Here is a 25,029-nt window from a genome sequence, read left to right as displayed (position 1 = left end):
ATCCTATAATAACAACTCAACCTGTAATTTGACCATACTCTCAACATTCAGCAAGTTTGCCCAAATCTCAGGAACATGGCCCAAATAAGGTTTAAGCCACACACACAGTAAATTAAAAGAGATACCATGAGAGATAACTTATTTAAGGAAAGGCCATATTTTAAAATTATATATTAGAGAAACTGCTAGAACCAAGTTGATGCATGACTTCTTACTTTCCTTACTAATGTTTATATTACCTCTTAGTTTAAGTTTGTGTGGTTACTTTTATGTGCATTTCTATTTTACCAAATTCGTTATAATAAATACTCTCTACCTTCCTGTAGGTGCTTTTTCCTGTATTTCCAGTTTACTTGGTATGCAATTCCTAAATGATGCTTTAGTTACTAATATTTCTTTCACCATTCCCTTATTTCCTCTCTTTAACCAGTCCTTGAGAAAGATACATCATCTTCTACTCTTACTTTTCCCCGTCCTCTCTAGCAAAGAAACAGAAGATCAGCAACATAAAGCATCTTATTGCAGAAAATTTTCTCATCATTCATCTCCTCGCATACAAATACTTCCTCCCTCAACACACTTATAACTTATGTTTAAGTTTAAACTATTGACTTAGTTGTTTAATAATTCACTTAAAAACATATGTTCCTTTGGAGGCAGAGCCCAAAACATTTTAAAATACACACACACACACATTTTTGAACTATAAACCAAATTAGTTTAGCAGTGATAATGTTCATCTTTCTCTTTCTAGTGCGCTCAGCAGAATTTGGCACATAGTAGAGGCTCAATAAATGTTTAATATTTGAATAAATGGTCAAAGCATACCTTTACTATTTTTTCTCATTTCAGGAAAAGTGGACTGTTGTTAAAGTTTGAATCAAATACAAGAGAAGTATAATGACATGGTTAAAATTCTGGTCCTGTATAAAGATAACTTTGGTTTTATTTATAGTTCTGAAATTGATGGATGAGTTTTTTGACTACAGAATATTTTTACCAATATATTTTTCCTATCAAACAGAGATTGTCTCATTTTCATCATTTAGTTCACTGAACTTTAACTATCCCAAATATCCATGTAGAGTGAAATAGATAATTCAGAATATTTCATTACTAGAGTCAGAAAATGACCTATTTAAGAAATTTAGATCCTTTATAAGGCCTCCCTATGGAACAAGCTCAGAAGGCAAAACTTTAATGGGACTTCTACACATTATGAGACTTTTGAGATAATGATTTAATAAACAAATTATAAACTGCACCTTCTGGAATGCATAAGCTAGGTAAGTTAGTTAGCCCTTTCTCCCTACCCCAAAAGTTGCTAAGCACAATAGTGATGAGTCCAAAACTCTCAATGCAGAGACTTCTCGTTATTAATAAACAATTTCCACTATTAATTTTGAAATACTCAAAATTAATCTCTCCTTCCCCTACCTTGCCAAGGCAGTTTGTACTCGGTAGAAGATTTATTGGTCTGTCTTGCAATAAAATTATTCATTTATTTATCTGTCTTTCATACTAGATTGTGAGCTCTTATAAGGGAGATACGCTGACTTATTCATCTATGTTTCTCCGGTGTCTGGTACATTATTACATAACTTACAGATGGTTACAGATATTGAATTAAATTTGGTAGACTTTTTGGCATATCTAAGATGTTTGTCAATCCACATATCCAAATTTTGTTAGACATCACCTGGGCTAAGCTTAGTCTTCCCATGACATTTTGGCTAGTAATTCTTCTTTCTTAAAAACCTAGAAACAGAAAGATGTGATAAATAAGCTGAAACAGATGAACCTTATATTGACAGATTCTTGGTTAACTTTGCACTAATTCTCTATGGTCCTACTCATCCTTCAATACACAGTACTCTAACTCCAGTAGAATCTATGTACCTGTGGGGTTTCCTGGTCTCTGCCACCACTGGACTGAATCACAGGGAAGAAGTGTGGGTTGAGGTTACAACTGCAACCTTTAGAATCAGACTGCCTGGTTTCAGATTGCAGCTTCAGCACTCACTAAGGGACCTAAGGCAAGATATTTAACCTATCAAAGCTTGTTTTCTCATTTTAAAAATGGAGATAATAATAAGGATGTACTTATAGGTTATTTTGAAGGATAAATGAGATAAATCATGGACATAACTTAGCAAATCAGCACAGTGTCTGGCATCCAATAAGTGCTTAATGAATATTTTTAAAAATCTCTGAATTCTTACTACACTTCTCAGAATGAAGTAGATGCTCCCTAAATATTTGTTGAAACAAAGTGAATGAGTCTTGTTTTCCTCTGTTTTAGGCAACTGTAAGCCTATGGTTGCTGATCATTGTGTTATAAAATTATCCTGAGGTGTTTAAAATCTGGCTCTATGTGTATGTCAAGGTATTGTTCCATCCTTTTGTAAAACGAAACAAAACAAAACAAAAATGAACTCATGAAATACAGGAAATCTATTTAGTTATCTTTTTCACCTGTATCTTTTCTAAGTATTACCATTCCTTTTATGTGCCTGAATTGAAGTACTGCTGATAAAACAATGACTTGTGAGAGTCATAAGCTATTCTGACTAGTCCACAAGCTTATTGAAAACCAACCAAAATTTTAAAATTAAAAAAGGAAAGCATAACAAACACCATCACTACCACTGACAACAACAGCAAAATTACAAGCCTCACGTCATGATGGCCTACTCTATTACAGATACCAGGCCAGAATTAATTGGTTGAGTATTGGATTTTTAAGACATAGTAGACTATGCACTAAACTGACCTATTAAAAAAAATATTTGTTCAAATAAAGTTGGTTTAGACTAGGTACTACATGTAAATCAGCATGAAATAGAATGCCTTGACACATCGTCTAATAACCTGAGTACACAAAGGTTTTTTTTACTTATTACGAAAAGAGAGGAAGCCAAAATTCACCTGGCAACATCAGCAAATGTCAAGATATAACCATAAGAAGAAGCTGCACCTTTAAGTTACATCACTGAAAAGTCAATCCCAATCATATCCCATTTCATGTGCTGTCTCTAATTCTACTATAATTATTTTTATTGGTTTATCTTCAAGATTTTTTCTTAGAATAAAAAATTCTATGCTATTTATGCATATGTATCTCTTATTCTGCAACCAGTATTTTTAAATGTTGAAAAAGTCTGTGATAATATAGCATCACTATATCAAGGAGGTGCTATTGATGGCCTTCAATATAATAAACTACAAGACTCAAGGATGTAAAAATTTGACATAAATATTATCTCCAGGAGTAATTTTGACATAGGGTACCACTGAGTAGCATAATAGTTACTATAAAGAAGTGGTTCAGTAAATTAAAATGAGGTTAAAAAATACAAGCAATTATGAATCTATTGTGAACTTTCTGAATACAACTTAACGTGACTCTCTTTTTTAAAATTCTTCTACTAAAGTTTGTCCTCAAGACAGCATGTAATATAGGCTAATTATGTGTATGTTTTATTTATTTTTATTAACATTTTTATGATTCTATTTACTTGCTGATACTTATTTTTCTATTTCTTATAACTTTGAATGAAATATAAAGTATTATATAAAAATTATTTAAAATCCAAACATCCAAACAATGATTAGGTTTCTTGCTCAATGGAATATTTTATGAGCTAGCTCAACATATATTGATATATATTGTTGAGACAGGGACACATCTATTCCTTTCTTGGTGTGGACATCAGAGACTACATCAGTAGAAACCAAACTGGAGGGAATGGACAATTTTTCAGCTCTTCCTGATCTAGGCCTTTATTATTTTATTTAAAATAAATCACACAAATATATCACAAACAATACCATAGTGATAAAATATAATTCAAAGTGGAATATAAAGGCTATTGAGACTTCTCTCCACTCATGTATATACATAAGCAAGTAGTAGCCAGTCATGTTGTTTCAATTTTAGAACTTTCAAAGCCATACTTAGTAACAGTATTGTGATGGCTCTTGCCAAGGATCTAAATAACATAATAGAGAAAAATCAGACTAGAGTGTACCATTTGCTGTCATTAAAAAGAAATTCTATAAACTACCTATAGTCAAAAGCAAAATGCTATATTCTGTTCAGATTCTTAGAAAGGTCCATTTATGTGTAACGTAGATTCATTTCTTCCACATGGACTTGAGTCCTGCTGAATGGCCACAAGTAGAATATCAAACTCAATTCTTTTGACAGAGTTTAACAGCAAACAAAGGTATTAAAACAGACTAGATTTCAAGGACTAATTATTTAAGTTCTCCTGTGTATTTATACATTTAAAAATTTAACAATAATTTCAGTGTGTTCTTAAACACAAAACCTTGCCTAATGCTAAATAACAAATTTTGGGATTAAGTGGAATTTATCATCTGATATAATCTTCTATGGAAAAGATTATCTTTTAATTGATTTTACTTCAAGTGTAAAGAGATTTTTAATAAAAATCAACTTCATAACACAGTTCGTTCTCTGATTCTATATAAAGGATCAAATATACATTCCCACCTAAGATGTGGTATATATATATATGTGTATATATATACACATATATATATATCCTTCTGAGCAGCCAAAAGATGAAGCAAAATTTTAAAATTTTTACATTACTCCTCTATACATTAAACACTGAAGGACCAAACCTGGATTTTTAAATAAAATAATTTTTATTAAACACTAATGCTTTGTAAGTAAATCCGTATTTTAAGCACAGGTGTCACTGAAGAAAATACTATATCTTATAGCAATGAATTACCTTTTGCTACGTGAATGATGAACACAAACATAAATAGTCAATGCAGGATCTAATTCTGTTAGACTCAGATTAGCTGAGTGCCAACGATATTTCTTCCCTCTACATAAAAGAGACAGAGACTTTTTTTTCTTTCAGTTCGTCTAGTGGGGTGTAGGCCAGCACCACATAATCAAACATGCTAATATTTCTACATCAAATTATGAATCATCACATCAAGTGGGATGGATAAATTTAGTCTATAAATAGACTCTGTTCAATTTGAGGCATGTTTTGCTGCCAAGTGAGTTCAGGTTAGGTTCATTTCCTTCAATTACTCTACCATAAATTCACAGGTAAGAAATACCACTGCAGGGAAAATAGAGAAGACTCTTACCTTGGCACATAAAACCTCTTTCTTCATAGCCAGCATTGCATGAGCACTTGCCAATGGGTACAAGCCATTCACCTTCTGTACTACAGTACATCCTGGGAGGATCTTCCTCCTTAGAATTGTTAACACAAGAACCTCTAACTTCCACCAGGGATTGGGAATCCATGGGTACTGTGTCTGGAAACATAGCCAGATTCTTCACTGTAAACGGACACTTTTTGAAGTACACTCTCACAGACACTAAGGCAACACAAGCACCAACATCTTGAAAAGCCAAATAAAATCCCTTTTTGTTGACAGGACCTACTTCTCTAACCTCGGTGTTGAGTTTAAGAATACGGTCCCCAAGATCCATTTGTGTGAAACTTTCATCAGCTGCAATGGTGTCAATCTTTGTAAACTGATGTTCTCGGAATTTGACCCCATGATCATCATCAGACTCCATGTAGTATAGGTTGAAAGTCTCCTTGCAAGTTCCCAAAACCAATGGAATGCTATTGCAGTCCCGGAGAGTGAACTTGAGCTCCACGTAGATCTTCTGAGCTGAGTTCCTGGGGACCCAGTTTGTCCTCAGCCAATTATTTTGACTATGATCCATGACATTGCACACCTGGTAAGTCCTGATGGGTGTGTAATGTTCATCAACACCGCTGATCTCTTCCCACTTGAAGAATCAAAGAAGAAAAAAAGAGAGGAAGAATTAATGAGTTAAGCATGATGAATAATAGTGCATACAAGATGAGGGTGTCAATGGAATCACAAGAAATACAAAATAAATGAGCAGAAACTGCTTTAAAAAGTTTCAAGACTTTTTAGAACAGTGAAGCAGTGCTTTCTTTGATCCTTAGACAGGTTTTGAGAAGTTTTTAAGTTAGCAACACATTGTTTGTGTTACTTATGATTCTACAACTATTATACCATCTGTTTCTATTACTCCTGTGTCTACGCTTTCTTTATACCATGTCCAGGTTAGCCTATATTGCTGCCAGGAAAATACATATTTTTCCATGTCATACTAGAGTTCTAATCTTCTATGGCTCCCCATTACCTATGCAATAACTTCACACTCTTTAGTTTGGTATTTGTGTTTTTCCAAAAACTGGTCCCAACCTACATTTAATTTTTTCTAAAAGTTTGAATTGAGATTAGTGAATTATATGTTTCACTTACGCACATACTATGTTCTTGTCAATGTGAACATTTTTTACTGTTTTCAAAAGAAATATTGGATCTTCTTTTTTTATGCTATAAAAAAAAGAGAGCACTGGTCTGTGCTCTTTTCTTCTTGATGTTTCCCATAACCCTGCCATGCTTAAGAAACTTTCTGTTTTATATAATACTTATTAAATACCTTTTTTATAAATTTAAAACATGATACATGCTTAGATTAGTTTAATTTTGTTTCATTTGCATTTGTTCGATTTTAGACCTCTTCATATCCTCTATAATATGCAGCACACAACTTCACCTTTTGGGAGATGCATAAAAATTATTTTTTTCTTTTAACATATGTAGGAATAACTCAAGGAAATAATGAATATAAAGTTCTAAGAGAATATATTTTAATTTTGTAAATAAATAAATAAATGAAATCCTTCTGAAGCCCATTAGAAATGGGTTCCTAAATTTTTCTCCATTAAGAGAGTTACTTATTTTCATAAGGAGTAAGTTTTAAATACTTTTAAACTAAATCAATGGCATTTAAAGTGTATTAACATTTTTTTCTATTTATTAAAAACACATAGGAATGCCAATCCACAACTTCTAGTCACAAAATGAGATAAAATGTTAGTTTTTTAAATTGATGGTACCAAAAGCAAAGAAATATGGCATTTATTTGGCCTTTGAACCTCATTAGAGGAGAAAATAATTATTTACATTAGGGTGTTTGAATATCAAAAGCAATTTGTGACCCCACCAGTGTGAGAAACACAGTTTTAGAACTCCTTATTCCCCTTAGCTCTCCCACCAATCTAAGAGCAAAACAAAAGCAAATAATTAAACAGCACTTATTTTAATAACTTTGATCATTCAGGGTCTGGAATATGAGAGGCACTCATTTTCTGGAGGCAAAATTGGCTAGTCTTCATTGTCACGCTCAAGATCCAACAAAGGAACAAATTTTGATTATTTTAGAAAACCCTAGCTCTAACATACAAGATATATCTATATCTTAATACAAGAAAATATTCATACTGTATTTTTAATAATAACCAATATATCATTTTCAAACATCCACTCTATAAATGTATTATATGGAGAGCTTTAAAGAAGAAAAGTATACATGAGATTCTCAGTTCTGAGGATTTTACACTTAGGTGCCTATAATAATAAAGTCACATTCAAAACAAAATTAATGTATAACTTTAATATCAGAAAAATTAAACAGAGTGAACTGAGTTGGAGCTCTGAAAAACTGTGATGTTAAAAAGTTAGTATTATATTGCATCTTCTCTATTCCCATTACATTGGTTCTACAATGGCATTGTAAAGCACAGAGCTAACAAAAACTTCAGAGAATAAATGTTTTCTGTGGGCATTTTATAGAACATTAAATCATGGACATCATTATTTAAAAATTAACCAACTGACTTAAAAATTTTTAGTTCAAGATTTCCTTATCAGAATAGATATGAGGTTGTACTTCGACTGATGAATCAGTTGCAAGTTTCTCCTGCTATGGACAGCATTTTACTAGACATCAAACAGAAATGACACTATGTAAAGATTTTCATAATTCAATGTAAAATATGATTTTAATTATGGAGATCTCACTGTATTTAACATTTTCCTCTCAATGCTAATTTGGCAAGCTATCACAAGTCCTTGAATGCAGAGGTACAAATTGCAAGACGATAATGCAAACAGCACCAGCATGCTTTGCACATGAAAAGGTTGCAGAGAGCAACTGTCACTTCATTAATTTGTCATGAAGACCATATTGCCTGTAAGCGATGGTGGCTTGCCATCTCAGACCACTTGCAGAAAACAGCAGGTCTCTAACTCTAGCATTTGTTGAGGACTAGACAGTGGAAATAAAATTCCTAAATGAGTATTTTTGCAACAGCAATGCAACAACAGGAATCATTAATTAAAGTTGCTCTTGTAATGCTTACATTTTATAAATTTAAAGAATACTCATATTTACCCTATCTTCCTATTCCAAGAACTAATGGATATGTTCATAAATTATTAGAGATAACATACTGTCATAGTCATTGCCCCAAGGCCAACGTGGACAAAGAAGATGGGCAACAAAGACTTGGTGACATATAGAATTGGGAGGTACAAAGCATCTATCTCTTCATTTTTCTAATCCTTAAAAAAAAATCTGTTCAAGGGGTATGCAGCAGTAACATTGTCTTCAGCAGAAGGGGACACAGAACTAGTAAGAACTCAAATTCTTTCTAAAGCTCAAATTCCCCAAAATCAATAATTCTGGTATTTAGCGTGGTTCCCAGATTCTTACTATAAGCTTTTATAATTAGACCACAGAGACCAGAGCTGAATTTCTTGCTTTGTTTTTTTTTTTTTTTCTTTTTCCAGATCATACAACTATAAGAAAACCACATGTCCAGATCTCTTTTCCCTAGAAGGGTCATTCTGAAATCTATTCCCTGTAGCATAAGCACAGTGAGACTCCTTATCATCAAAATACAGTGTAAGATGTAAAGGAGAATCAATTTATATTTACTAGTTAGAACAGCTCCTTGTCACTGACTCAAACATGTATTTTGAGGGAAAACATATTTTTAACAATTAATCGGCATTTAACCTAAAAACTCTCATTCTGATAAACCTCCATTATAGTAATTAAAGATTTATACGCATTGTTGATATTAATTACTCTTAGATACATTTTTAGCTACTTGCCAATAGGGATCAAGGAGGAAAATGTGTACATTTTCTTTAAGAGAGGGAGAACCTGCATTGCATTTAGTGCATTGGCTAACATAAAGAAATACTAAGAAAGTGAGAAAAATAACTTTATGATTTACCTTATAAGGTTTAAAGCAGTTTCTTAGAAATTTTCAGATGATACTAAAAAGAAAATGATAACCAATATTCTTATGTTTGCAATATTACATTTGTAATTCAGTGGTTAATAAGAAGCACATAGTTCTGCACTTTACAAAGTGCTAATGATGACTAATCTTGTGCTCAATAATTATAAGTGATATTAAATTGGTTCATGTTATTCTTTCTCCACTCATGTTTTTACTCCTACGTTTCTTTCTCTTTGTACACATCATAGCTATTTCAAAATGCAGTGTTCATCCTAGAAATATTTGAACATTTACCATGCATCAGCATTTTAAGCGTGGCAATGCATAATCACTTACAGGAAGGATGTTACTGTCAAGTGTCAGGCACAGATATATCTACAAAAATCATTATATTTCCATTATTCATAAATAGTTCTTCTTAGCCCATAGGTCTCAAAAGTACACACACACACACACACATTTGTAATAGTATCACGTTAAAACGTAGAGTAAAATAAAACTGTCGAGACAAATGAAAAATAGAATTTTGGGGTTTTGGGAGTTTTGTTGCTGTTGATGATGATTTGGGGTCAACTCAGAGGAATACATTTGTAACCAGAGGATTGAGGAGAGAGAAGGTGGGGATTTGATATTGAAAATCTAGCATCAGTAACAAGAGGCAGGCCAGGGTCTAAAGATAAAAAGGCATAGAAGGTACATGCCTCAGATGGTATGTCCAGTAATCTTAATAATAATGACTACTATCCATTCTCCCACCCACCTTTAACCCCTAAGTATTTAGCATAAATTGGATAATGGTATTAGAAGTGTCTTGTGGAAAACAGAGAGGTCAATGTTCTAGTTTGGGTAAAGTATACTGAAAAGAGCTGGAAAACTAGGAAACTAGTGAAAGGACCAGAGCTTATTATTGAGGAAAGCCAACACGGGATTTCGGAGAGTGAGAGAAAGAGTTAGGACCAGGAAAATGTATGATCTCTGTTCAGATATTAGGTACATTCTGGTACATTCTGTAGTTAGAACAAGACACAGACTATTCAAGGTAGTGTCTTCTGAAAGCTTGAGCATGTGGGGGTCCTTGGGACCCCATCAGCCCCTACCTTGGATTCTCTGTCTTTACCCAGCACCTCATACTCACAAAGCTTCCATCTTCAGTCTTAGTACTTCTCAGTTCCTAAAACCCCTAGATGGAGACAAGAACTAGGGCATCCTCAGCTTCACCATTTCTAGGGCTTTAATTTTAGTTATTCTCATCCCAGCTGGGATTAATTTAGTGGTACTGTATTGAGATCTCAGGGCTGTTGCCACATCTTTGCACCTGTGGACAAATATCCCATATTTCTGAGTACAGTCTAATTTCCTTACCTCAAAGGTTCTTATTTTTGGCTAAGCATTAGCCAGAGAGCTTTTTTAAAATACTGCTTCATAGGTGCCTATTCAAGCTATTTCTTTTTACACTGCCTAGGTGATTAGAATGTGCCTAGGCGATTCCCTAAGGTTGCGAACCAATGTTCTATGTCCCTTGGCCAACTTTTGACCTCAACTTGACCTGACAGCATACTCCACTATCAGCTTGCAAGACTTCTGAATCTCCCCAGAAACTATGTCTAAAGTTTACAGATAGCCCTGCCTCTGTCTCTGTAGAAGGACCTTTTGCTCAGCCCTCATCCCATCTGTTTTTTGATTCCAGATTTGCCGAGGCCCAGATGTGCCTTATGTAGAAGCTCACCTGAATAACCTCATCTTCCACCTCCCACAAAGATTTGTAAGATATTATTATTACAAACAACATAAATCTAATCATAGTGGTCTTCTAGTTTGCATCTGGTGGTAAATGCAAAATGTGTGCATTACAAAAAGATGTAAACAGTGTGTGTGGGAGGGTTACCTCCAATCACATATTTCTCCTGGTATAAATATAAGACAACTGGTTTTAGACATGCTACAATTTTTAGAGTTTGCTGTAATTTGGTAGTCTCCTATTGTGATTTCTGTAATGATTTGTGATTTTTAAGATGCCTCTATAATAGCAGTTTTATTTGATTCCACATGCATTTATTAAATATTTCTATATGCAAAGCCTAAGTTAAAAACTGTGGATAGTAAAGATAAGTAAAATGTGACTTTTGCTATTCAGGAGTTGATGCCGGAGGGAGAGGTATAAGTATCACTGAAGGCAGATGATGATATGCTGTCTATTTGAGGTGTTGCAAGGAGCTGTGGGGAAAGGAAGGATTACTGCTGGAAGGAGGTTCCGGGAAAGCATTAAAGAAGAAATGGAAAGGTAGGATGACTAGAACTTCTACAGGTAGAAATATGGGGGCACACAGAAAGAGAAAGTGTGAGCAAACAGGAAGACATGTGAGGACAGAACCTGTTTAAGGAACTGGGTTCTACTTAGGCTGGAATGTAGGGCATTGAGCAGCAGGGATGTGGGCAGTTACTTAGAAAAGAAAGGCCTGGGCCAATTTGGGAATATCAGCTGATATGTGTTTATTTCATTTGCTACCGTGAGAAACTACTGAAAAGAGGCACATGGTTTACTCCAGACTGGGAGTTGGTTCTCCAAAGAGAAGGCAAAAGAGGGGCTTTAGAAAGACCACTGCAGAGATCCAGAAGAGAAGCCTGAAGAAGATGACCTCTGTTGAGTGAATGAACAGTGAATATTTCCCAAAAGATTATAAAGGGATATATTTTTTCTTATGAATTTATATAGGATACGGCTACATGTGCAGAGAGTAACAGAGCTCATTATAAGTTTTTGACTACTAAAACATATTTCAGAAAGATTCCTGTTTGTCCTGAAAGATTGCAGGCAACAACAGAAAAAAAAAATTCAAGGGTACATGTATGTAAATAAATGTTTCTTTAATTTTTCTTTTATGAAAGTGTTCTCATTAGATCCTATATATCTGATTTGAAGAATATTTAATTAATATTTATTGAGTAACTACTATGTGCCAAGCTCGATATTGATAATGTAGTAATGAAGGAGATAGGAATGGTACCTGTCCTTAAGGAACAAACTGTCCTTATGTTATAACCATTATTATATCCATTTTTATTTTATGAAGACATTTTCATTTATTTCTTTGTTCATTATCCTTTCTCCCCTGTATCGTCTCTGGTTTGGCTTATCTTTCCCTCCCAAACATTTAGCCCTGTGCTTAAACCCAAATAAGTTATATAGACTTACTAAAATTAAATATCATGTGACGTGCCAAATGTTAAACTTATATGACTAACAAAGCACAGAAGTATGCTTTGGGGTACAGAAGGCATTGAGTTTTAAAAATCAATACTCTGATAGTTATGTGTCACAGAGTGGCCTTAACCAAGTAAATATAAGACATATATCATGTTTATAAGTATTCTGTAATAATTAAAAAAAGAAGAAGGAAATGAATTTCTACAAAATATGTGTTAACAAATTTATGATAAAGATTTTTGGAATATATGGTGAAAATTTTTTGAAAGATGAAGAAAAAGGATCTTAAAGTTTGAGAGATGGTGGTAGGCAATGAAAAACTTCCCAAAATTATGCAAAATGCTTAAAGATCTACCAAAAAGTGAATTTCTAGCCAGAGGAATTAACTTGCAAAAGATACACTAAAATATAAAACATACCATGGGGAGACCATATCTAAATTCACCGTTGTCGAAAGTTTTCAATTAAACCTGCTATTTAAATTTACCTTTCCTGAAGGGAAAAATGCTAGTGTAAAGGAAAGATAGGAAAAGTATACTTTGCACTATAGAGGTTTGATTTTAATGGTGAAATATTTCTATTTATAATGTAAAAGAAACATAATTGCAAAAATGTTATTTTTAGAACTATAACCATGAAGTACATATACCATTATCTGAAAATTACCTCCATAAAGAGCAGGCCAAAATAGTTAAAAAAATCATTAATAAACCATTTATCTATTCTATAAAAGTTGGGGAAAATCATTTATAATTTATCGGAATTTTTTTCACTCTTTCTGTTCATATACAGCCAAATAACTTCACTTTTCAGAGAATAAATTTCCCTTAAATATTAGGGAGTAAAACAATGAGACTATCATGTTTCCAATTCTTGGAAAAATATTTAATATGAAATTGCCCAATAAAAAGGTAATTTTAGAATTCAGTATAACTGCTTGAAAGTATGGGGGAAAATTCCATGCACATTGGCTTAACTTGTCTAGACTGAAAACTGTGCTAAAATGGACATTTACAGAATTATTACAAATGGCCAACTACTTAGAAATTAATGCATAGCAGTGACAGCAGTACATTTCATGCCAGTTGTGAGATTCATGTAATTTCCTGCTATGATAATGGGTCACAGACACAGTAATTCATAGCAATTTATTATATACCTGTGGAGCACTCACAGTGATGGAAATGAAATTAACTCATGTCACTGTGGAACATATGCTAAGTTTTACAGATCTTCAGATAACTCAGTTTATTTTTTAACACGATAAGTGTAATTCCTGAAAGCATTTTTCTGAGATGTAAGCTGCTTTATAGCAACAATTTTAAAGCTGCAGCGACATCTTTGGCTGTTCTTCCCAGAAGGGTGGCAACCCTGTTTCACTGGAACATTTTTAATCATTTATCCATTGAGTATCTTAGGGAGCCCAGATAAGGGTCTAAGCTCTAGAGACAGACAGACCCTAGGTTTGAAGCCGAGCTCTGCTACTTAACAGGAGTTTTAATAATAGACTATGATTTAATTTACGCAACTGTAAAATGGGAAAAATCATAGTAAACTCTTTCTAGAGATGTTGTTAACAAAAGTAGATCATGCATTTTAAACATCTGTAACAGTGTGCAGCACCTGGGAAGCAGTACACAAATGTTATTATTCTGCTAAAGTTAACAAAAAATGTCATTGGAATATATGGATTTTTTTCCTTATAAAGTAATAGGAATGTATTTTAAATTCAAGATATTTCTATTTCCTACTCTTACTTCATAGTCTAGAGATTCTTCAAATTTATTTAAGGTCACCACAGTTTCTGACAAGTGCAATTTATTTTACTGTTTTGAAATTCAATAAATATAATTAATGACAAAAGTCGACTGACTATTAGACTGCTTCATATTTATATTATAAATGAGCCTGCTGTCCTTTATCTATGATAAATTTGCTATTCTATGTGGAGTAAAGTTTTGCCAATGTTATTCCACACTTTACTAGGTACTATAGTTCTATAACTTTATTAGACATTTGTCTTCAATTCCTTTCACTATTCTTTTTAAAATAAAAAGTATATGATTTATCTGTATAACATATTAATGGACATATGTTTTAATAAAATAAAAATATTTATTATTATTATTACGCTTTTACTTCATATTGGTCACTGTGTTAACTTTCAGTTATGTCATGTCTAAATGGCGATGATAATAGTACCTTCCTTAGAGTATTGCTCAGTTGCTTAGTGGATTATATTGGTAGTTAATAAGTGCTTACATAGTTGTTACCTGCTAAGTAAAACAAATATTTATTAAGCACTTACATGTTACAAAATTGTTTTCTGGTACTACCATTAGGATAAAGGTGCAGAAGTCATGGTTTCCTGACCTTGAAAAATCTTAATTATAAGAATGGAAATATGTTTGTGTAAGCCTAATGTTAGACTGTCATTCGTTCATTTAACAGAAATCCACTGTGAGCCTGGCACCCTTCTATGCCCTGGGTACCTCCTTCTCCATGGAAAAGATAACAATGAAACCACTAGTGTTTTCATAGAGCTTATGTTCTCCTTAAAAGAAAACAAAGAGTAAACACACACACACACACACACACACACACACACATGAAAGGTGAGGTGATGATAAACATTATAAAGAAAAACAAACGTGAAAACAGGCTAAGGGGATAGAAGACCATAGGTGGGCTGATGAAATGACATTTCAAATAGGGTAGCCAGGGCTAAGTTCTCATTTTTGGAGCCACTTGGATGAAGTGAGTAACCAGGCCTAGAGAATATCTGTGGATACAGCATCCCAGACTGAGAGAACAGAAAGCCCATTGGCTGTGAGATTGAGGGTGGTGCTGTAATCAAGGCATAGCAAGAAGGCCACTGTGGCTGAAACAGAGTGATCCAGGAGTGAAGTGGTGAAACATTAGGTCAGAAAGGAAGTTGAGTATAAGAGCATTTAGGTCCCTGTTGGCCATGTGAGGGACTTTGGATTTTATTCTCAGACAAAGGGGTGTTCAGTAAAGGGTTTGGCCAGAGGGATGACATGATCTGATTCATGTATTTAAACGGTCAAGGGCTGATGTGTGAAAAACAAACTGTAAAGAACAAAGGCCTATGATGTGAGATCATTAGGAGGTTATTATAATAGTTCAAATGACAGAGGATAGGATATTATTGGTAAAGGTGGGGAGAACAGATTCTGAAACTCTTTTGGTAGTAGATCCAAAGGACTTGATCTGATAGATTGGGTGCAGGATATCAGAGAAGGGTGGAGACTGCGACATACACCATCAAAGAGTGGCAACAGCCAATGTGAGACCAGAGAAAGAACAGCAGCCAGGAGGTGGCATATAGGCAAGAAACTTAAACATAGGTCGAATTTTGACTAGTGAGATTGGGTGATGATGGAGAAAGAGGAAAAATAACACATTCCAGGCAGAGGAAGCAATACGTAAAGACATAAAAACACAAAAATACCAACTGAGTTTGGGGATTATGAAGCTGCTAAAGAGAAAGATGAAGCTAGGCTTTCCTTGATTAATTTGACACGTGTTTATCAGAACTTGTTATGTGCTAGGGATTCTATTAGGTGCTGGAATTACAGCAGTGAACAAATGGTCAGAAATCTCTCTCTTCAGGGAGCTTACATTCTAGTGGGATAGACAGACTAAAGACATATGAAGATATAAAATTTATGTCCTCTTATATAGTGGTATTTTAAAAGAATGGCCCACAAAGACCTCACCAGAAAGGTGTTGTTTAAATAAAGGCCTGAAAGGATGGTTCATGACAGAGAAAGACTTCACTGGGCAGGTGATATTTGACTAAAGGAGAATGGGTACATCAGGAAAGAGCATTGAAGGCAAAGGAAATAGAAGTAAAAAGCCCCAAGGAGTGTGTCTGGCATAAAAAGCCATAAGGAATGGAGTGTATCTGGAATGTCCTAGGAAGAAAGAAGAAAAAGAGTATGGTCAGGACAGAGGGAGGGAGGAGAAGAGTTGGAGGAGTTTAGGTCCAATCCTAGGATCTGAGCAGAGGACTGAGAAGACCCGCCTTTTCACGGGAGCACTCTGGTTGCTATGAAGAGAACAGTAGAAAATTAGAGGAGAGGACGATGATCACGTGGATAGTGTGCAATGTAATTGAGGTTTTTCTCATCACTCAAGAGATTCAAACAAAGATCAGTCTTAGGGACATTACTTTGACAAGAGTATTAAGGATGGGTTGGAGGAGGAATGGAAGGAGATGAATTAGAGATATTGTAGTTAACCAAGGGAGGGGTGATGGGAGCTTGTCCATTTTGTTCATTATTGATTCCCAGCTCCCAACACGGTTCCACATAATCAATTTATTGAATGAGTAAATGAATGGGTTAATTTTTGAGTGCAAATAGTATTTCAGAGGTAAAACTCAGACTTGGCAATTGATGGATATTTGCTTTGAAAAACATGAAAACCTGATAATGACTCTGAGTTAACATTTGATAATCATATTGACCATTTTATGAGGCCATTACAGTAATGGGCTTTCCCAGCAATGCATCATTCTATCCTTGCAAAACCCCTGTGCGGCAGGTACTATTATCAATTAATTCTACAGAGGAGACAAATGAAGCTTAGGAAGAGACCCAGCCCCTCACCTCAAATCACACAGCTGTAAAAGGTGAAGCTTGGATTCAAACCCCAAACTCTTCCATTACAAAGCCTTTCCTATTTTCCACTAATCTGTCTTGGTGACTTGGAAATGAATGTCATTAGTAGAGAGAGGCAGCAATATAGGTGGAAAAAGTTATGTGAGGAAGAGGAACATTTTGTTTAATATAAGCTGAGCCCAGTGTGTCAAAGAGAAACACAGACAAAGATGTTTTTAAACGTTGGAAAGGTCACCCAGAAGTCAGCAGAAAAAAAGGGTCTAAGAGTGGAAATTCAGATTTTGGAGTTGCATAATTAAAGCTTTGGAAATGATTAAGATGATTTTTTAAATACATAAGACAAAAGGAATTTTAGAAACTTAATTTTGAAATGCTTATGTTTAGAGATTAGGAAGAGAAAGGTGAGCTGATGAAAGAAATGGAAATATAAAAATTGCTCTTTCAAAGCATTCATATTGAAATGTTCCCCACATCAAAAAAATTTTTCAGGTTAAGTATGGTAACTACTGCTAGAAAAGGAGCATTTACAGAGGTAGGAGTAGAACAAGAAGAAAACAAGTCAAAGATACAAGACAGGAGAGAATTTCAAGAACTTTGTATTTAATACAAAGAATAGAGTAAACAGCATATGGTCTGAAAAGAATGAACTGGTTAGCAGAAGGATACAGGTGACTTACAAAGATTTCTTTTTAAGGTAGCAGAGGTTTTTCCAAAACTTTCTGGAACTAAAGAGGGTATGGCAGAGAAGAGGTTGAGGCAGTAATTGTAGTTTTTAAAAAAAATTTTATTATTGAACAGAAAAGACTCAGTGATTCTCCAGAGAAAAAGCCTGGCATAATGCATTTTACCACATACAGGGACCTAGAGACTTTCTTCACAGATGAAGAAACTGACCTCTGGAGAGACATAAAAGTGTCCAATGTCACAATGCTAGGAAGGGTTCAACTTAGACCAAACAAGACCAAGGTCTTATTCTCAGTCCTGCATTAGTACCAATACACCACACTATCTCTGCAAGACAGAAAGGACTAGTTTTCATGTCAGTTTTGGTAGAGTTCCGATCCACTAGTTATCTATAGGAAATTTTAACTAAAAGTTCCCCTCAGTTATGGGCAAAGATTGATGGGTTTGAAACAAATGCAAGGACATGCATTGCTACATTTTGCATTGCTATATTTTTAGATGAAACTTACCGCCTTATTAAAACTTCATTTTATAAGCCCATTAATTTATCTCCTTTATAGTATGTTTTAACATGTTCTGAAATATTAGTATTTTTTAAAGAAAAGCTACCTTTCTGGGAGAATATTTGAGAATGGACTTAACCTTATTTCAATACTGACTTAAAGACAACTGTAAACAAATCAAAAGTGATAAATATTCCACTGTGAAAATTATCATATGATTACAAATGTTCTACAACATAGTATATTCTGTTTCATAGCCCAAGGTGAATGTGATTAGAAGCAAAAACAATGAAATAAATTGGGATTTTAAATAATCACATGTCCAGGATTAGAAATAAGTGTAACACATGGGATTTAATAAAATATTAGGGGTGAATAAAAATTTAAACATTTTGAGAATGGAAAAATGGTTCAATATTATTTATCTAATGTTTAGATAGCAAATAAACACACTGGAATAAACTTATAAAGCTAAGTGGTGTGTATTCAGAACATTATTTTGTATAGCAAAATATTACAAAGTAATTGATCCAATATAAAATGATCGAGGAAATTTTTCTAATGACAAATTAAATTGGGCAAAATATGTTTATGAAATTACAATAATTATTACCACAGTAATGCCAAGGCCACTATCAACTGGGAAAACAGTTATTAATTATCTTGAGAGCAATTCTGAACTTAAAAAAAATTTTGAATCCAAAAATAATAGCCAACTACATAAGTTACAGAGTTCTTGTTTTCTTTGTTCACAGTTTGACCATTTATTTATTTATGGTATCTCAAATGTTCCCATATCTTATAAATGTTCCACATAAAGAGAAGGTATTCAACAAAATATTTTATTTTGTGATTTCAAATATTATAGTAATATAAACTACAACTTTGTTATTATATCTCTATTTACTATCCAAATAAATTTTAGTTCAACTGTCTACACAATATTTCAGAGAATATTCAAAGATAAATCCAAAGTTTAGGTATAAGTAACAGATGTGTCAACATACATTTAGTAGAAAATAATTTTCTAAATTCTGCTTCTAATATTACAACTAATGATCAGCTTCTGCTTTCCTGATCAAATGTGGCTAATGCTGGTATATTTCAAAGCACTTGTTTGTGCTGGATTAGCAGCAGGATGGCTCCTAGTATTATTTTCCTAATATTACATGACTCCAGAATCCTTCAGCATCTAGAGCTGTATGGCACCCAAAATGATAACATGTACTAGTTTGTTTTCTATATTATGATCCTCTTTAAAATATGGAACCCAAGTCAACTCTGGGGAATTAAGGAGGATTATAGTACTATATTGAAGAAAACCAATATTAACTACAGATTTGTATAAGTACACTGGAAAGAAAATATTCTGGTGGGATGTCCTAGTCAATTTTATACTCTGGTAAATAGAAAAGTAATTCCTAAATCCCACAACCATTTAGGTTGTTATAAATACCATTTAGCATTTATTTCTACTTTATTATACATATATAATATGTATAATATGTAATATATACCACTTTATAATATATATGATATATATAGTATATATATATAAAGTGTATATATGGTTGTGATTTTATATATAGTATATTTTACCCTTACTTGTATTCATTATCACAGTTTACTGTTTTAAAATCTTAGCCTTGTTGTTTTGAAGACAATTAACTCTTTATTCCTGTAAATCTGGACCCAAGAAGGTCCAGAGTACATCATTTTCAAGATAGCAATCATCCAATAGTATTATCGATGGTTGAATCTAAGTTAATGAACACTGTATAGTGTAATGTGATTCTTAGAATAAAATGCCTAGGATTCTCCTCTTGGATTTTGGTGTTCTTTCATCAGGCTTGCCTAGTCCCCAACATAATCATGCACTGACTATTTTCTATTGAGCAGACAATTTTCTAAGATTTGACATGTAGTTCTCATAACTAACCTATAGGGTAAAAGATTACTAATATCTTCTTCCAATAAATAAGGATAGTAAGCTAACAAAATATTAAGTATGATCCTGTCAACACACTCTAGGAGGTGACAGAGAGAAGATTTGAACTTAGGCACTCTAACTCACAGATGGTACTCTTAATCACACTTCTCCGTTGATTTAGTTTTGCTTATTTTACTTTTCCTTCTAGTGTTTATTATTATTATTTTTATTTGGGGGGTTTCATTCCAAAAGACACTTATGTGTCACTCTTACAATCATATAAAAATCAAAATTCCTCTTTTCCCTGCTCTGCTGTTTCCCAGTGCCTACACAGTGAGCTACTCTTTGATCTTTAAGTCCCAATTCATATGGCACCTGGTCTGTTAAGATTTCTTCCCTCCTGGCTAAGCCTGAGTCCCTTGTTCCTCAGCTGTACATTTTCCATCACTTCCTAAATAATTCCACTATTGCATATATTACCTCTTACTGCAGCACTGATTTGCTTAAGCATTTTTCTCCAAAGAGGTTACATTTTCCCTGAAGGTAAATTTATGTCACCTTTAAGAGTACAAATTCTTTGTGCAGCTAAAGAATCTAGCAGAGTGCTTAAAAATTCATATACTTGCAGGGAAAGATCATATAAAGTATAAAGCTGGTTGGGCATGATGGGGTCTCAAGGGAACCATGGTAAGATAGAGAGTATATTAATGGTCTGAAGAAATTCCTCTTTAATTTTTCTTAAACACTGTTGTCTCCTAATCTGTCATAATATCTAACTGGGGTCATACAATAAATATTTGCTCAACCAATGAAGGAGAAACATTATATTTTAATTTTTCCAATAATAAAACCAAAATGAAACAGGAAAGCATTTAACCATGTGTTAGGGCTGAATTGTGTTCCTTCCTAAATTCATATGTTCAATTCCTAACCCCCAGTACCTCAGGATTTAACCATATTTGGAGATAAAGTCTTTAAAGAGAATTAAACTAAAATTAGGTTGTTAGGGTGAACCCTGATCCAACATGACTGGGTGCCTTATAAGAAGAGGATATTTGGACACAGACAGGTACAGAGAAAAAACTATGTGAAGACACAGGGAGAAGAGAGCCATGTATAAGCCAGGGAGAAAGGCCTGGAACATATCCTTCCCTCATGGCCCTGAAAAGAAGCAACCCTCTGACACTTTGATCTTGGACTTCTAGCCTAGAAGAAAATAAATTTTTGTTGCTTAAGCCACCCAGTCTGTGGTACTTTGTCATGGCAGCCCTAGCAAGGGATACACCGTGTAATAACATTTATGCAAAATTTTAAAATTTAATATTCAAATAAAGGTTACATTTTTGGTGCTTAGTTAATTGGTTGATTTATTACATTGTTTTCTGAAATTCCTGGTTCAAATATTTTCATAGATGTGCCTGGCAAACAGAATTTCAAAGAGAATTAGAAAAAGAATGTAAGACCTTTGATTATAATTGAACCAGCCTACAAAAATTATTTATCAGCATTTTCTAACAAGGGTTACAAAGATAAGTAAAGGAAAGTGCATCCTGATTTCAATAAAATATATAAAATATATCGGAGAAGCATATAGAGCCTTTAGGTTAAGTAGTCATGAAACAGTTAAGCAGCAAAACCTTGAATGGCTACAGATGGAGGATGTTTAATGGTGTTGCAAAGGAAGTTATCTTAGAGTCCAAGTTTCTGCACAATGAGAGACCTGTTTTCAGCTAAGACCTAATGTTGAAATTATGCTTCCAAATAAAAGGAGCTGAGTTTAAAATTTGTTTTCCGTTCTTATATCTGGGTAGAAAATAACAGGGCTATCACACAAAGGAAGACATAAAATAATAATAAATTGCAGAACATATTGAACAAAATTAATGTCTTCTTTTTAATTTCCTTGTTAAAAATAGAGTAATTACAGTGATATTTTAAAAAGAGCAGCTGATGCGTAAAAAATATTGCAAATTAAAGCAAGCGTTCTTTTTTGGAATAAAAGCAATTGTGTCAGGGCAGGTTGATATGCGGCAATGAACAACTCAAAGAAATCTCTCTGAAAACCATTACTTTTCAAGAAGAGATACATGATTCAGAATAGAGCTAAGTTTATTAGTATAGTTTTCAATACTATACTTGGAATGAAGAATTGGGTATTAATACTAACACAATAAAAGTTTAGACATTAATGGCAATCCCACATTATATCCATTATAGTCTATTGTATACTTCTCAATTCATAATGTAGGATCAATCATTTTTGTTTAGTCCTCTTTATACTCTTGAGAAAAACTCAAATTTATTCCCTTCAGAAATTTTCATAAACATTTTCTAAGGAGACAGGAATCCACTTAACTACTATACTCCAGGCACAAGCATCTGGTCTAGGTAGAACATGAAAGAAACACTTATTACAGTCTTACATTCAATCCATTCAAAAGTATTTATTGAGGGCCTATTATGAACCAGACACTATTCAAGACTGGGTATAGAGCCAGTAGGGGAAAAAACCAAACAAACAGCAAAGCCCCACATTCCATGGAACTTATTTTCTAGGGGAAGAAAGAGACCAAATAATGAAAAATCAAAGAGGGTAAAGTGATACAGTGGTCAAGAACCACTATGCTGATACACTGTTATGAGCAGAGGTCTCAGTGATGTGAAGAAGGAAACTATTTATCAAGATGAGAAGATTAACTGTAGGAGGAGCAGGTCTGCAGGAGGAATATGAAGGTATTTTGGATATATTGGTTACAAATGCCTACTAGACATCCAAGCAAAGACGGCATCAAGCCTGTGTCCTTGTGAGTCTGGAATTCAGAAGCACAATGAAGACAGAGATGTGATGTGTCAATATACAGATGGTCATATTGACTAGGAAATAACCGTGGAGAGAAGAGATTTGAAGAGTGAGGTCTAGAGTTCTTCATTTATTAGAAATCAAGAATACTGGGAGAATCTAGCAAAAGAGCCAAAAGAAAAGTGACGAGTAAAGCAAGAGAACTACAAAAATTATGCTCCAACACCAAATGAAGAAAAAGTTTCTAGAACAAGAAGATAATTAATGATAAGCTTTGTCAAACTTTCCTGCCACATGAGAAAGTTGAGGGTGAGAACTGAGCCACTGCATTTAGTAACATGGATGTCACTAGTGAGCCCATTATAAAATGAGATGTTAGCTGGCCTATTCCAATCTGGATGTGCTTCATCTATGTCTTTATTCAACAACATTTTATTAAGGAAGTATTATGTGTGAGTACTAAAGGGGTAACTATGAAAAAGAATGAATCCATTTCTTTTTATAATTTAAATCATTAAATCACAAAACAAATGAAAACAAAATGCCACACATTAGATCATCTTCTTTTATATTATTAGAATAAAGTAAGCTGTTTTATATTGCCCATTAAAATTTTGTATTTCTTCAGATTGCTTGTTTTTACTTTGGATATACTTCCTATATGATTTAAAATATAATTGTCAAAGAAACAGAGTGAGGTGCTAAGAGAATTTTTGTGTTTATTAATATGTAATAGATTTATTTTCTAACAAGTCAAGAGAGTTGCTATATTGCATTCCTCAAACCAATCCTTTAAGTGATGCCACAGAGCTATGTCATGGCCAATTATCTCATATAAGTGCCTACAGTGACAAGGCTGCTACTCAATTTAGACTTTTCATACACACACAAATGCACACACATGATACATATCAATCAATATTTTCTATGATATTTACCAATTAATTCTAAGAATATACACAGTCAATCAAAACAAGGAAATATTTTTAGAATTGTACTAAGTCCAAATTCATCATTTAATTTAACATTACTTTATATTCACTATATTCATAAATGTTCAAGTAACTTTATCAATATTTATCTGCATATCTTATTCAATGTAATAATATTATATATTTACATATTTAAAACACTAATTTGATGTAATAACATAATAAAAGACCTCTATATAGTAACTCAACAAAGGTAAGGCATTCACATGGAAATATTGGTGAAAAAACAATTAAAGTCTGTAGTACCCCAAAAGAGTAAATTCAACATATGAAGTGAGAATCTAAACTGTACACTACTGTTAAGTTCAATACACTTTCATGATTAATATAAATCTGGAAAAAATTTAATATTATTGAAAGAGGAAAAAATAAACAAAGCAGCAATCATTTTGCATGACATTACTCAGAGCTCTACAAAATGGGCACATAGAAAATTAAAGATTAAAAACATAGCCCAGGTAACAAAAAAAATGTAAACAAATTCAACAAACAGGTGCATAAAGTATAACTTCCTTGGTTTAACAAGTCTTTGAAATGGTATATTTCTACACAATGGAATTTTCTACGTAATTCTCTCTTCACAACCTGTTTTTCTATTGTCATTTACCTAAACACTGAGTGCACTGTGGAATCAGTACTGCCAGGCTGAATGAAACTGTAAAAAGCACCAGCTGGCTGTATTCAAAATGGCACTTGTCCAGGTCTCAAATGTCTTATTTATATACAATGGAGTTCTGCCAGCTGTTTAATATTTAGGGCTAATAAATATAATTGGCAGTACTACATAAGCACAACTAACAAAATATCAGAAAATACTTCTCAATGTGAAGTTTGACTTGTTCTTATTTCATATAATTGAATTTGTGACAGTGGAAAATGAGTTTAAGCAGTTTTTCTTTTTAAATAATAATAAAAAAACTTTTTTTAAGAAAAAAATGTAAACTAAGCTGTAGGTGAGTTGTAAGCTTACCATCTGGTCTACATTTTATTAAACGGGGGGCATTTATTGATAGGGAAAGCTTATACCATTATATGGGTGAACAGAGGTATTTAGACAGGTCCCTGGGCCTCTCAGACAAGGTAAAGGTTATTAAGCCCTTGAGGAAGTCACAGTCTAGTGTCAAGA

At 33.5% G+C, this 25,029-nt stretch overlaps 1 protein-coding gene across 2 annotated transcripts in view; it reads right to left on the bottom strand.

The window, feature by feature from the left end:
* The window catches only part of EPHA3 (EPH receptor A3), a 359,795-nt gene that overhangs the window by 260,508 nt on the left and 74,258 nt on the right, over positions 1–25,029 (bottom strand). For both annotated transcript variants that reach the window (XM_061192991.1, XM_061192992.1), the window contains exon 3: positions 5,140–5,800. In XM_061192991.1, the coding sequence (XP_061048974.1) occupies positions 5,140–5,800 (661 nt within the window). The remainder of the gene's footprint in view (positions 1–5,139; positions 5,801–25,029) is intronic.

Source organism: Eubalaena glacialis, chromosome 6, assembly GCF_028564815.1.
Source record: "Eubalaena glacialis isolate mEubGla1 chromosome 6, mEubGla1.1.hap2.+ XY, whole genome shotgun sequence".
In the NCBI taxonomy this organism is placed as follows: domain Eukaryota; kingdom Metazoa; phylum Chordata; class Mammalia; order Artiodactyla; family Balaenidae; genus Eubalaena; species Eubalaena glacialis.
Note: the sequence above shows the minus strand (reverse complement) of the source record. Positions and strands in the feature narration are given on the sequence as shown.